Source organism: Saccostrea echinata, unplaced genomic scaffold (genome assembly GCF_033153115.1).
Source record: "Saccostrea echinata isolate AGI-Se365-2 ecotype Australia unplaced genomic scaffold, CSIRO_AGI_Sech_v1 ptg000009l, whole genome shotgun sequence".
NCBI lineage: Eukaryota > Metazoa > Mollusca > Bivalvia > Ostreida > Ostreidae > Saccostrea > Saccostrea echinata.
In genome coordinates, this window is record NW_026889758.1 from 30,211,160 (window position 1) to 30,225,752 (window position 14,593).

At 33.5% G+C, this 14,593-nt stretch overlaps 1 protein-coding gene across 5 annotated transcripts in view; it reads left to right on the top strand.

Annotated features, from left to right (window-relative positions):
- Positions 1-14,593, top strand: part of LOC133182197 (potassium/sodium hyperpolarization-activated cyclic nucleotide-gated channel 3-like) — a 101,064-nt gene that overhangs the window by 72,297 nt on the left and 14,174 nt on the right. For all 5 annotated transcript variants that reach the window (XM_061316947.1, XM_061316946.1, XM_061316949.1 and 2 more), the window contains exon 3: positions 11,865-12,028. In XM_061316947.1, the coding sequence (XP_061172931.1) occupies positions 11,865-12,028 (164 nt within the window). The remainder of the gene's footprint in view (positions 1-11,864; positions 12,029-14,593) is intronic.

Here is a 14,593-nt window from a genome sequence, read left to right on the forward strand (position 1 = left end):
ATCTACAAACCTATAAAGTAAACCTGATCGAAAAAATCAACAGAAAAAAAATCGAATGAAAACTTCAAGTGAAATGTTTCTGTTTTTGTATAATACTAATTGCAGATAATTCTGTAAGAATAAAACAGAGAAATTTAACATGTCTCTAAAAACCTCCAAGTTATAAGTTGGAATAGCTTCTGTTCAATTCTTTACTTGTGATATTCTATGTTTATTCCATCATTGGTACCTTCATTACCTCAGATTGTTTATTGATCGGAATTCGCTAGCGCTCCTTTTCCATGAAATGTCTATCACTAAAAACACATTCACAAACCTCTTAGAGTAAATTAGTTGGTCTGTCCCCCTTTATTTCACCAACGTTACTTTATTTTATTTTTATGCATTCTCAGATTTTTTTTACTTCAGCCTGCAATTATAGTTGAAAATAGATATTGAAAATACATTTGTGCTCAAGAAATAGTTCATATCAAGATTAGTATCACAAAATCATGTTGTGTATATTATATAATTGATGTTTTTATCGGTGGTAGGGTTATATCAATAAATATCATTCTACAAAAAGTGTGGCTATTCTAGATAAATCAAGCAGAGAGGTTGGTGTTTCATTCAAGATATGCCCACCGTCTTTTTCTCGCTGACTTGGCAGCATCAAGGAATAATATTGAAAAATTGTTGTTTTTGATTATACATTCACTTAATAATTCATCGACCTAGGAATATTTTCAATGACATACGTGTACCTGTATGTTAATAGACAATCGTCTTCATGGTGTAGGGTCTTGTGTGTAGAACTGAGGCAGGTTATAGTGACAAACACGCTGATGTTACCGGGGTTTCAGTTTCAACATTCTTATTTAATGTCAGCATTTCGTGAATTTTATAGGCGTTACAATGACCTTTTTTGCAAATACAATTCGTTGGTCGAATTTTGAATGACATGTTTCATACCAATTCTTCGAGGATTGTTTTCATACTAACTTTCACTAAGAATTACTTCGTTTACTTGAACATAACAAAGGGTAAACGACAGGTGTGACCAGTCGACGGGGGGGGGGGGGGGGGGGATGTACTTCTTCCTGGATCCCTGCTTTGTCCTGTTCTCAATTGGTATTGTTTATATAATTTTTTTGATTGAATAACAGTTCGTTTTCTTCACCTTTTTCATTGTTCTATATCGCAGAGTAAGGAATTGATTTTAATGTATTTCCAGTCCGTTTTAGGGGCGTGGAGAACGGTCCTTCGGATGAGACCATATAATCCAAGGTCACGGTAACTGGCAAAAAAGATATGACTATAATTGAACTAATTGCACTTGTGGCTTTTTACCGACAATTTGTGGTTCCCGACATTTTTCTTGAAGTGACGTAAAGCAAAACAAAAAAAAAACAAACCTCCCTACCCCTTCCAAAAAAAAAATGTAAAGAAACAATCGTTAATCAATCTTAATTACTAATGAATAATTATAAATGGCAGTAGAACAATGATGTACATAAACATATTATAAATACAATGTATTAATTTATGTCTCGGAGAGAACCTGCTAACAACAGTTCCCCTTCTCTTTTTCGTTGTCTTATGTGATTCCGATCCCAATAGGTTTTGGCTTAAAGAAATTAGAAAAATGTCGGTAAAAGATAACGAAAGCATTGATTTCATGGATCTACGAAATATACATGTATCTTGATATGATATTTCAAAGCAAACTTTTATATCTTTCTCTAGATTTTTCCCCCTCTAAGCTTGTCTAATATATGGATAGTGCATTGTAACATTACAACTGTAATAAAATTGATGAAATTCTTTATATATATATATATATATATATATATATATATATATATATATATATATATATATATATATATATATATATATAAAGAACCAAGCATTTTATATTATTTTAGATTTAATGACGTTAACAGTCATTATCACTGAAGGTTGAATGTTCTGATTTTGAAATCTACGACATTCTCTGCTAAAAAGGAAATTGAATTATAACCTCAGGATCATTAGGTATTGAATTCCTACCTGTCTTAGTTATATACGAATACGCCAAAAATTGTTTTAGAGCATTTGTTAATTCGGATAAAGACTTGTTGAAAGCTGTTTTTTCCTACGTTTGAAGATGATCATTTATAAACCAAGAGTCTAATAAATGTGCCATTTACAGAGGATGAGAAAAGGAATGCCTTTGATACGGTTTGTTGGCTGTTGATTAAACGAATAAAGCAAATGTAAGATTAAAAAAGAGCTATTAGGGCATGATACCTTGGTGCTAAAAGACAATGATATATGGGGAATATAATGTGTACAACTGAGAAAAGATTCTCATCTATCATATTCAAGTCCAAGAACTATATAAAGTTCTCTCAAACAGTGGAATTTAGGTAAATACAATATATGACACCCTTATTAATGGTATTGCCATTTAAACTTATAATATACGTGATCTCTCTTGATCCATTCAAAGGTTGTAGGTTAGAATCGGTTCACATAAGACATTAGACAAACGGAACATTTCTGTAGGCAGGTTTGTTTTCCAATACGGTTTGGAAAACGTGTATTGTCTTCTGTAACGACGCTGAAAGTATGGATGATGTATGTCAGTAAAGAAAGTTACATAAACTGCAAATTAGCTTACAAATGTAATAAATGAAAACATGATTACTTATTGAAGAAGTTTGGCAAATATTCCAGAGAGCAATTTGGGAACATAGAAATTACTAATATTGAAAAGAGGTGAAAACTGAATCATGTCTCGACGTGTCAGTCAATATAACACTACTTAATCCCTAGCTGTTTTCCGTGAATAATTTACCTGATCCTCTGACAGTCCCGCGGTAGTCTTACTGTAGTCTCGCCAGAGTTACTAAGAAGTCGGGCATTGTATGCACACTGAATAATAAGAATTTGAACATATTAGTAGGGGGTATGAGTAGTACCTGCATAGGCCACAACTTTCAAGGGGATTTCAATCACCATGAACTAACGGATATATACAAATCTTACAAGTAATCAGTGTGATTTGGATTGATTGATTGATTGTATGTCGTTCGAGAATTTTTCACTCATATAGAGAATAGAGACTCACCATATACCGGTGAAGGGCTTCAAATTTAGACCTTTATTAGGCACCCAGGGCCATTGAGCAGTAAGGGTTCTTTATCGTGCCAACGCCCACCGTGACACGGCGCCTCGATATTTAACGTCTCATCCGAAGGACCCGCAACTTTCACTTCAAAATGCCGAGCGCTTGGCGAAGGAACAGTTGCTACCTATTTTTTATCGACTTGGGTCAGTCGCAGCCGTGATTCGAACACACGACCTTCCGATCACGGAGCGAGCGCTCTACCGACTGAGCTACCGTGGCGGCCTGTGTGATTTGGAGAAATTCAGGCTGCAGAAATTAAAATGCTATCATTGACTTTGGAAAAATAATATCTCAAGAACTGTTAGAAAGAATGGGTTTGATATTTTGCACAGATATTGCTTGGTACTATGGCTTTTGGTAAATTACCATGGTTACCGACTTCATGACCCTTAACCTTAGTCTTACTTTTCAAAATCGTTCAAAGTGCCGACATACAGAGTATTTTTGATATTTAAGAGGTAAGTCTTAGCATGTGCACTGTTTGTCATATGACCTTATAAAAAATACCAGCATTACAATCCACTTGACCTTGGTCATACTTGCAAAAAAAAAAAAAACAAAACAAAAAAAAAAAACAAAACAAAAAAAAAAAACACGTGCAGTTTGATTTAATTTATGACTTTTGAATTTTGAGAGGAGGATTTTGATAATTAACATTTACATGTATATATGTTTATGAGCTCCTGATTCTGTACTTTAAAACTGTACGATATTCAGTTACCACACAAACATATTTAAATACTATGAAAATACATAGGGATCGGTATTCCACAATGTATCTTGTAGACTGACAAATGAAGTAAAGGCAGACTGAAATCTCTTTTGGAGGATTGTTGGAAACACGATATTCAAACTTATGTTTAAATACTATGAGTCGCCCGAGTGGCGCAGTGGTTAGAGCGTTTGCTCTAGATTCGTAAATATAGATTCGCAGTGTAAGAAGTAGATCCTGACGTCGCAAGTTCAAATCCGCTGCGGGACGTGGAGACCGGTCCTTCGGATGAGACCGTATTTATAAACCGAGTTCCCGTGTCGCAGTAGGTGCTGGCACGAAAACGATCCCTCACTGCTCAATGGCCCTAGGTGCCGAGTATAGGTCAAAATTTGCAGTCCTCCACCGGCAAGTGGTGGCGTTTCCATATGATTGAAAAATTCTCGAGAGGACGTTAATAGTATGAAAATACATCGGGATCGGTATTCCACAATGGAATCGTGTAGACTGTTCATTTGAGGATCAGGGAACCATATTTTATTTGATTGTCAGATTCTGTCGCAGTCTTATACTATCCATGGATGCCATTTTTTCTTTACAGGCAAATACGCAAACCATCATACTTATAGTAAATAAGACGCTTTCCAGATTTATTTACATCTTTAAGGTGGTAGAAGATAGTTTCGGATTAAGTACCGTCAAAAAATATAAAAAGTAGGGAATGCATATTATATGTGATTTTATTGCTAGAATATTTTATGTGTGTATTTGGAGGAAATTGGTGACCTTGTATATTTTATTGATATATGACACTTTAGTACTAGAAATACGAAACTAAAATCCAAAATCACTCATCCGGGATTTCCTGAGAAAAGCGGGGTGGGTTCATAGGATGAATTGTAGCTTGAAAATGAGGTGGTTGCGCCAGTATCTCTTGCTGTTCAGTTTTATGTACAGGTGTTTGTCTGCATTTTGTGTGGTAGTGTAGGGCATTAGCACGGGCCTGGAAGCTGTTGCGGATCTGGCGAAATAGTGAAAATAGCCTAAATTTTCATGAAATTTTGAGATTGTCCCTGTGCCATCATATGGTCTCAATGTGTAAGTTGTACATGTTTTATTCCTAAAAGCTTCAAATTCCTAAAGGGACTAGACCATAGTATTGTTACATGTGGAGAGAATTTAAAAATTTCGAATGCACATTTTACAACAGCTCAAAATTAAGGAAAACGTCAGCCAAACGTTTTGATTGCCAAAAAACGGTCCTCTGCCACCTAATGAAGCAACAAAGCAGGCGATACATGCGTTCCTTGAACACTCTAGTTTCTGAAAGGAAAAAAAAGACCAGTATGTATTGATAACATTTTAGTGAGTTCAATTTCTCGAATGCCTTCATATTGGCCAAATAATCAATACCTTTGCTATCACAATTAGCCGTGCTTTATTTTAGAGGAAAAAAGCAAAAACAAGTAGTTGTATTTATAATATAAACATTTTTAAATCTCCCAATGCCGACGAAGTGTCAGCGGATTGTTTTATGATTCCCGTCAGAACCCGGGTTATCTCAAAAGAACGATGTTTATTTGAACATTACGGGCTTGCTTTAGTTTTCACATATGATAGAGTTCCATGAACCTTTGCATGAAAGTGCAGAACATTTTTCGATTGTTTCTTTCATATACCGTAGACTTTTAAAAGGAAAAGAACTGTACTAAAATTATAGAATATGGCTTTGAAAACAACGAATATTTTTGTACATTTTCTAAGTAAGAGTCGAGTGATTTTCTCGACGAAAATTTCATGTAGTTTTCATGATTGTAAATGTTAAACTTGCCAACGCATTGCATACACTGTAGATATTGGACCTGTCGAAGAGATATTGGACCGCTTACGTCACACTGTGGGCGGAATCAACTACATCTTATTTGTATTCGTTGGTGTTCAACAGTTACAGAATTCACCGAATTTAACCGCAGTGCGAGTAAACGAGATTTATATCATGAATTCCAGCACAAGATATGTCAAAAAAATAAAAGGTGTAACAAAACATTTATTGACTGTGATCTCAGGCAAAATGCGTTTGCCGACTCCTCGAACCAAACTGTTTGCCTTTGCCTTAGGCAAACAGTTTGGTTCCTTGGTCCGACAAAACGCATGTTGCCCTTGAACCCAGTCAATAAATCTATAATATTATTTTCTTTTAACTAAACAATTATCTATGAATATTAATGATGATTTTTAAAGTGAAAACTATCTAATCCGACACCTGTACAATCCATTTCACTGTGAATTCCGACCCTTATTTCAATTGCCATTTCACTGTTTCCCGTGCTCTTTACAATGTACAATTTTTCGAGGATTTATGTAAAGTTTATGTTGCTTGACGACGGGTGATATTCCATATATATATATATATATATATATATATATATATATATATATATATATATATATATATACGTGTGTATGTGTGTTGTCTTTTTACCACAATTATTCTCAAATCGATCGCTTTCTATACTATCAATACTCCATTGTGAGGTTGCTTAATGTAAGGATGGTAAGACTTTCCAATATTTGCGAGAATCCGCTTTCTTGCTATAGAATAAGAATCCATTTGCTTTGGTCCACAAACTTGTGCTCTACTAGAGCCTCTCTCAATCACTGAATCTACTATTCTTCTTATCATACTTCCTTTCACCAAATAAGCTTTAATGATTCTAATCTACAGGCAGAATATTGTTAAGTATAAGGCCCCCATAATGAGAAAATAGATCTGAATGAATTTTTTTGAAGGGTAAAGTCAATGTTACTAAGAAAACTTACCATATGACGAATCATGCTAGAATTAATCACATGATCAGAGGGAGATGATGTATTACCTATTATTAAAGTCGTGTATTGACCTCACTTCCTACATTTATCAACAATCGTGATTGATTTCCGGAGATTTCGTACATATTCTGCTGGAATCATTCGTTTTTCACTCTATCACTGAAATTATAAACGACTGATAGGGAGGAAAATTAAATTAGAGAGGTGAATTAATCACAAGACCAGATATCGTGTTGAGTCTACCGCGAAATGAAATGTAATGGTGTTTTAATTGGAATTTTCCTAATTTCCTTGTCCTTTTATTAATTTTATAAGATTATAGGGATATCCCGTTCCGTCCTGATATAGCCATTGTCGGCAACAGGCAGTGTAGACTGTATAATTTGATGAGACGTAATTTTGAAAGTAAGGGGCCATGATATGGACGAAACGAAAATAAAGGTCAGATATGTAGAATTTGTATCAAATACTAGTGAAGTCCGCCTTCGGGAAAAGGTTTTTTTCTCCAGTCGAAGATGAATGAAAGAGAAACGTGTATAAAGATTGCACTTAAACGCTCTCGTTTCAAAACATAAATAAATTGGGGTAAAACATGAAATATGACGAAATGCATAGTCAAGTTAAACAAGACCAGCTAGAAGTTGTCTCTTTAACTTTTCTTTTGGTGTCTTAAGATCAATAAGAAGTAACAAATTAGCTCGATCTTTAACTTTAGTTTTAAATGTGTAAATTTTGGGGGAAAGAAAATACAGCTGAGAATGCAATGTAATCTTTCACTATTGTTCTATTTTGGCAAACATATATTGCTTTACCGTTATTTGGCAGAGCAGCAAAAGAAAGAAGAAGTGGAGAAGCATTTATCTTCACTTACTGCAAACTTCAACAGAAAACGTTTACGTTAATGAATCTTATAAAAGGTACACAAGACTAAAACGTTTCCCACAACAAATAAAGTTCCTACGAAGAAGATGTATGAAGAATTTTAAAACTAAAAAAAATTACGTGGGTTTTAATCATTTAAAGATCATAGGGGGTAAATCCATAATCCTGAAAAATTTGTGACAATTTAATCACTGAGAGTGCATTAAAATGAAATGGATGTTATTTAATAGGTTAATATTAAACTTCAATCAGGTTGATTAAAAAATGTTTCTTTTTTAAGTTGTCTTTTTAAAAGTTGTGTTGCTTGTTAGTCACCTGAATGTTGCTGTTTGTTCCCGTGTATCGACTGAAAACTTTAGAACAACAAAAAAAATTAGTATAGTTAAACCATAGTTTACTATAGTTAACTTTAGGAAAAGCATGATACTTTGATATACAATGAAGCTTTACACTGGAACTTTTTTTTAAAGATTTTAAAGCTTAAAATCTCTTAAATTCAATAACAGTGGTGTAAAATTTTAAAAATAATATGTGAATATACAAGTGATAGTTCCATTTGAAATATAAAATGTTTATGTATGAATTGCAGAACATAAAATATAACAATCTGAAATCCCTAGTAAAATACTTTGATTTACTACAGTAAATACTTTGATTTACTATATTAACAAGCATTCTGAGAGTATTGCATTAGCAATACTAGTCCCCTACCGGCAAGTGTAATCTGGTTCCCGTTAGAAATTGAAAATGCCATAATTCAGTCAAAAATCATTGAAGCAGGACGAAATGCAAACTTGATCTATAACTTATCAAGGTTAAGTCACATGCCAAAAATCAGCTCAATATCTGCAAGCGTTTAGAAGAAAATTGCGGAAAACCCCTAAAAATTGAAAAGGCCGTAATTCCGTCAAAAATCAATGAAGCGGAACGAAATGCAAACTTGATCTGTAACTCATCAAGATGCACTCACATACGAAAAATCAGCTCAATATCTGCAAGCGTTTAGGAAAAAAGTGCGGAAAACTAAGTGGGACAGACTGACAGACAGACAGAGGGACAGACGGACAGACAGACAGACAGACAGACGGACGGACGAACAGACTCAGAGGAAACCTATAGTCCCCTCCGGTTTCACCGGTAGGGGACTAATAACTTTCATACTTTAGTAAACTATAGTTAACTATTGTAAACTGTAGTTGACTATAGTATTTTTAAGGGATTTTTAAACTTCATTTCTGAAAAAGACTGAACCAATTTTGGTATATACATGTATAATTATATATACATATATATATAGTATGTATATGTAAAAGGGGGTCAGTTTTGTGAGTGAATTGTATGCGTTGTGGGGCTTCAACTACCAGAATTATTGCAATCTATATCCTTTATTCCCAGGTACTGAATATTTGGCAGGAAAATTGTATGCATGCCATGATGGGTTAAAAACAAAGACCCTGGCATTCTAAGTATTTTTTTTAATTTCAAACTGCAATATGCTTGGAGCATCATCTTGGTTATTATAAGCAAAGCAGATAACCCGTTTGCATGATTAAAATGCGTGATGAATCCTGAACCAAAGTTTAAAAATTCGTAACCTGTTGGTACACGGTTAAGACCTAGAGTGTTTATTAATGATTATGTGTATACAATGAAAACGCATTAAATTTTGGAAATCTTTTTAGTGCGACTGTTAAGCAGAGAATTATATTTTCACGATGAATATAACTCCAGGGTTCAGACCCCGAGGAGATCTAGGGAGCCTGAATTAGTCATAATGAGCAATAATCCTTTAAGCAAAACTTTATTTCATGGCCTTTATGTGCAGGGTTTAGGACCTTAAAAAGCGCTTAATAAATATCTTATTGAGATTTTCAGTTTACTTTGGAAAATCTTTTTCTTTCCTACTGTAAACGAATCAAACAAAATATGCAGGATTGTATTGAAACAATGATTTCTCTATTGAAATCGTAAAAGAATGACCTCGACAAAATAAGCAACCTATCGGTTATGAGTAACCTATTGATTGGATTTAGAAAAAAATCCAGACTTTAGATGGGATATAATAACTTCCGGTTAGGCTTAAAGTGTTGGATAAAACCAGAGACTTCCGAGCTTCTCATTCTGAAGTCTCTGGTTTTATCGTATATTTTAACTCTAACTGGAAGTCGTTGTATCCCATGTCATTCTTAAAATGTTGTGTGGTAATTTTCGAGACATAAATAAGTTGTTTACAATAAAGAGGCAAGACAAAGGACGTCTGGAACAATATATTTGAAAAGAAAAGAGACTCTAGAAGCAAAATACGACTTATTAAAATAGGTACATGATTAATAAATTAATAAAATACTGGCTTGAAGTAGGTGTACCTGAAATTGAGGTAGGTACCTGGTGATAAAAATACATGTAAATAGGAGTGCCCTGTACACGAAACAAGTGCACATGCTAATAGAAATGGAGAAACATCTTGATACAAAGCTGTAGAATCAAATTTCTGTTGCGTACATTACTGATTCTATTTTAAGGTCATTGGGAGGTTCTTCTTGAAGCTATATAACTAAACAATGAAGTTCCTTAATTACAAAAGAAGAAAAGTATAAAATTTATGTTTTGGTCGTAAATTCGTAGTATAGAGCAAAAGAAACGTGTACATCAAAAGGAACATGCCATTGCATGTAGCTGGTTTTGGAGAAACGCTTTTAATATTTAGGTGACTTCTTAGGACTTTAGGCCTCTTGTTTAAGTCATAACCGGTGAAGGGATAAAAATAAAGAAATTAAATATGCTTTGAACTGATTGAACTAAGACATGTTGCTTCTCGCTTTAGCATGTGCAGTTACTATATAATTATTGATTTTTTCCTCTTTTTTTCACTTGGAGATTTTCATATAAAAATATTAATATTTTTTAGCCCAGCTGAACGGAAAGCTTAAGTGTGCTTTTCTGATCACCTGTCATCCGTCGTATGTCTGTCCGTCCGTCTAATAGCATTTCACATTTTCGGCTTCTCCAGAACAACAGAGCCAAACAAATCAACCAAACTTGCCACAAATCATTCTTTTGGTGAATGGAATTAAAGCTTGTTCATATGAAGGACCATAATCTCTTTCTACAAATTAAGAAACTGATTTGCTTGAGGGATTTTAAGTTTAATTTAAGAAAGAAAATGAAAAAGAAATCTCTTATCAAGAACCGCTAAGCCAGAAAAGATGAATCTTGTTTGAAAGGTTCCTTACAAAGAGTAAATTCAAGTTTGTTAAAACCATGGTCCCAGAGGTAGGTTGGGGGCACAACAGAGAATCATTTTTTTCATGGAAGTATTAAGGAAAAAAAAGTTTTAAACCGGATTTCTATAGGAAAATCTGGTTAATAAAATGGAGGCCGGTTGCAAGAAAGAAATATCATTTGACCTGATAAATCCTCCTACAGTTTTCAAGAGAGGAACTTTTTATTTTGAAGATAAATCATACATTTATTAGAAATATGCATATTGCATTTGATTTTGATTTTCAATAATGTATAAAAAAAAAAAAGCTGTTGAATCGAAAGCAGTCATTTTTGCAAAACATTGCATATAGGGTACATCATTTGTTCGGATAACTCCTCTTTCAGTTTCATGAAAACTTTTTTATTTTGCAGATCAATTAGTAATACTTATATTTTAAAGATGTGCAAATAAAGAGGATATTCTGTGTTTTGTAATTGGATATGGAATTTATTTTACTAGTGAGACATGACTTTTGGATATTTTCACGAGCTCAGTTGTTTTTGAGAGGAGGATTTTCAAAGATTTTTTTTCCTATTTAATCCCATGAAAAACTTTAACCCCCTATTATAGCATTATTCTTCCTCTGGGGCCATGATTTGGAAGAAAAAATGCATCCAAGGCTGCTTGCATACTAATACTGTATGACAAATCTTAACCGAGATATATATTTCATATAAAGCTCCAACGCCCAAATACGTACGCGCCTACCCGTTAGAATTATATAATACAATCCTGCATATAAGTTTTATTTTTTCTGTATGGTCTATTGGTTCTAGTTGATAAGAAGGTTTTAAAATTACTTCACTCCTTTTCTTGCCTTTTCTTTACCAACTCCCTTGGTATGATGCATGGCCTTTTATTAAAAGGAATTTCCTATGTATTCTGTATCAAATTTGGTTGGAGTTGGCCCGTTGGTTAAAAAATGTAAAACGTTAACGGACTGACGACGGATAAACTGTGGTTTACTAGCACGTTGCATTAACTTTTTTTACTGGTATCTAAATATATTTATTTTTTAACAGGTTCTATTGGGATCTATTCATGTTGGTACTTCTACTAGCAAACCTTATAATCTTACCAGTAGCCATATCATTCTTCAACAATGATCTCACCGCTGAATGGATCGCATTCAATTGTATTTCAGACACTGTTTTCTTTTTGGATATTATAATCAATTTCCGAACAGGTAAGTCATTTTTTGGATTCTGTAGATGTTCTGCAACAATTGCTGACATAAAATATCTCCTTTTCTATTTTTATTCATAAAAATCTATTGTTACAGTGTATATTGACAAATTGGATGTAAATTACTTTTCAGATGCATGTTGTTTTAGTATATTAATTTTCCTTTTAAAAAAAGCACATCAAAAATCAATTCTCATCATTTTTTTTCGTCTCACGGAGTGATTTATCATACCAATATAGTTATGTTGTGTCCTAAAATATGGATAAGTGAGAACACAGTTGACAAATTACGACAGATGGTGGGTGTTTAGACGGAAATACGATTGTTATGAACGAACATCTTCAAATTAATTTTGTAGCACAGTTTAATGATCCTATTAATCTTGTTTGCTACAAAACTTACTCAATAAAAATAGTTTTTATGAAGTCTTGAGAAAGTCTCGTTCAATAATTTGGTACGCCCTAATTGATAAGATATATCGAAATTGTATTGCTAAATATTTGGTTCCTTCAATTACATTATCAGTTAAAACATTTTGAAAATCTCCATATTTTATTTCCATAGAGCGAAAACCTATTGGTGAGAAAATGAACCCTGTGATTCTTATTCTCTTTTGAATAGAAAATGGCACTTTCAGACTGTATATAAGCTCTGTGCAAACAACTGAAAAATAGAACATTTTAGAGTTTGTCTTTATATCTTACTATTCAGAACACCTGCAGTCAAAATTGGTAAAAGGCCGAACAAGTAGTCTCAGAACATTTTTTTCTTCAAAATTCAAGTGATATATTGCACTCATTATATCACAATTCATTAAACTCAGGCAAAAGAAGAACGAGTTGATTTCATCACAAATTATGAAAAATAAATTTTACTTTTTTCCCAATAAAAAGTTTTGTTAATATTTGCCTGGTTAGGGCAAGATAACAGAAAAAAATTCAGTTATATAGATAAACTTTATGTCACTTTATATTTGCCATAACAATGATTGCCAACTTATCATGCCTCAGGAAATATATGGCTTTATTAACAATCAAACAAAGATACGAAATAATATAAAATAAGCGAAAAAAATGAAAGAAAATTAAAAACGGGAAAAACTAGTTAAATGTTCTTTTAAGGAGAGTGTCTGGTAATTTATGTTTTCACTTTGACAGGTCAAATAAAAAGCAGCCAATAAAAAAAGTTTAATTTTCAAATCCATACACTGCTTAATAAATTATATGCTAGATATTTATATACCTAGTTCACGTGTTATTGAATACATAGATGTTCCCTCTTTAGGGGTAACAACTTTTCACGATATCAGTAAGCAGCACTTACTCCCATTGCTATGTTTTAATTCCAAACATCATAGGATCATGTGAAAGAGGCAGATAAGGATCTCTTTTACCTCCAATGCTGCCACTCCAAATACCACGGAATTGAAATCGATTGAAGTATATATTTTTGACAGTTTTATCTCACAAAAATTGAACTCCATCGGGAGAGTGTTGCACAAGTAGGCATGGTAGCTACATGATATAATACCTCGTGTTATATACCAGCGTGAATATATACATTGTCCTTCATAATCACTTATATGTTTAGATCTCACACTCCATATATTTGTGAAAACGATTTTCCGGAATTGGCTCCTCGCTGATTTTTGATCCTCTGCCATGTTGAATATGCGTTTAAAGCACTTCAGAAAAAAAAAATAAAACATCAAAACTATATTTTCCAGTTTGTAACTTAGTATTTGTTCCTTTTTTTAATCTTATAAGTTAAAAAAATTAATTTAGTTTAAATAACTTTTACCCTTTCCTTGAATATTAGGCTAGGACAAAACAAATAAACAATAAAATAGTTACCGTCATGGTAGCTCAGTCGGTAGAGCGCTCGCTCCGCGATCGAAATTTTAAGGTCGTAATTAAGTTCGAATCATGGTCGCGACTGACCTAAGTCGATTAAAAATAGGTAGCAACTGTTCCTTCGCCAAGCGTTCGGCACTTTGAAGTGAAAGTTGCGGGTCCTTAAAAACCGAGGCTCCGTGTCACGGCTGGCGTTGGCACGATAAAGATCCCTCACTGCTCAATGGCCCTGAGTGCTGAGTAAAGGTCTAAATTTGAAGCCTTACACCGGTATATGGTGGCGTCTCTATACGAGTGAAGAATTCTCGAACGGGACGTAAAACAACATACAATCAATAAAAAAAAACATTACTTGTACAGGATTGTAAAGTACAATGTACTTGAAATCAATGATTAAAATTTTCAATCAAGCAAAACTCATGAGAATAATATCATTTTCACATAAGGTATGAATTATTTTTACCTATATATATTATAGGTATCACGATAATGTTAATCCCCCGAGGATAGTTTTATGAAATGGCACAGAATTGAGCTAAAAGATATCTTTTAGAAGAAATAAAAGATATTAAGTGAAACTGATATAAAGTCTTCAGGACAAAGCAAAGTCCATCGGGATTTACAGTGCCGGTATTTGGAACGTTTATACTTTCTAAGTCACAACTATGTATTTCAAAGATTAAAGAAACATAAAGGTTGCTCATATTGCCAG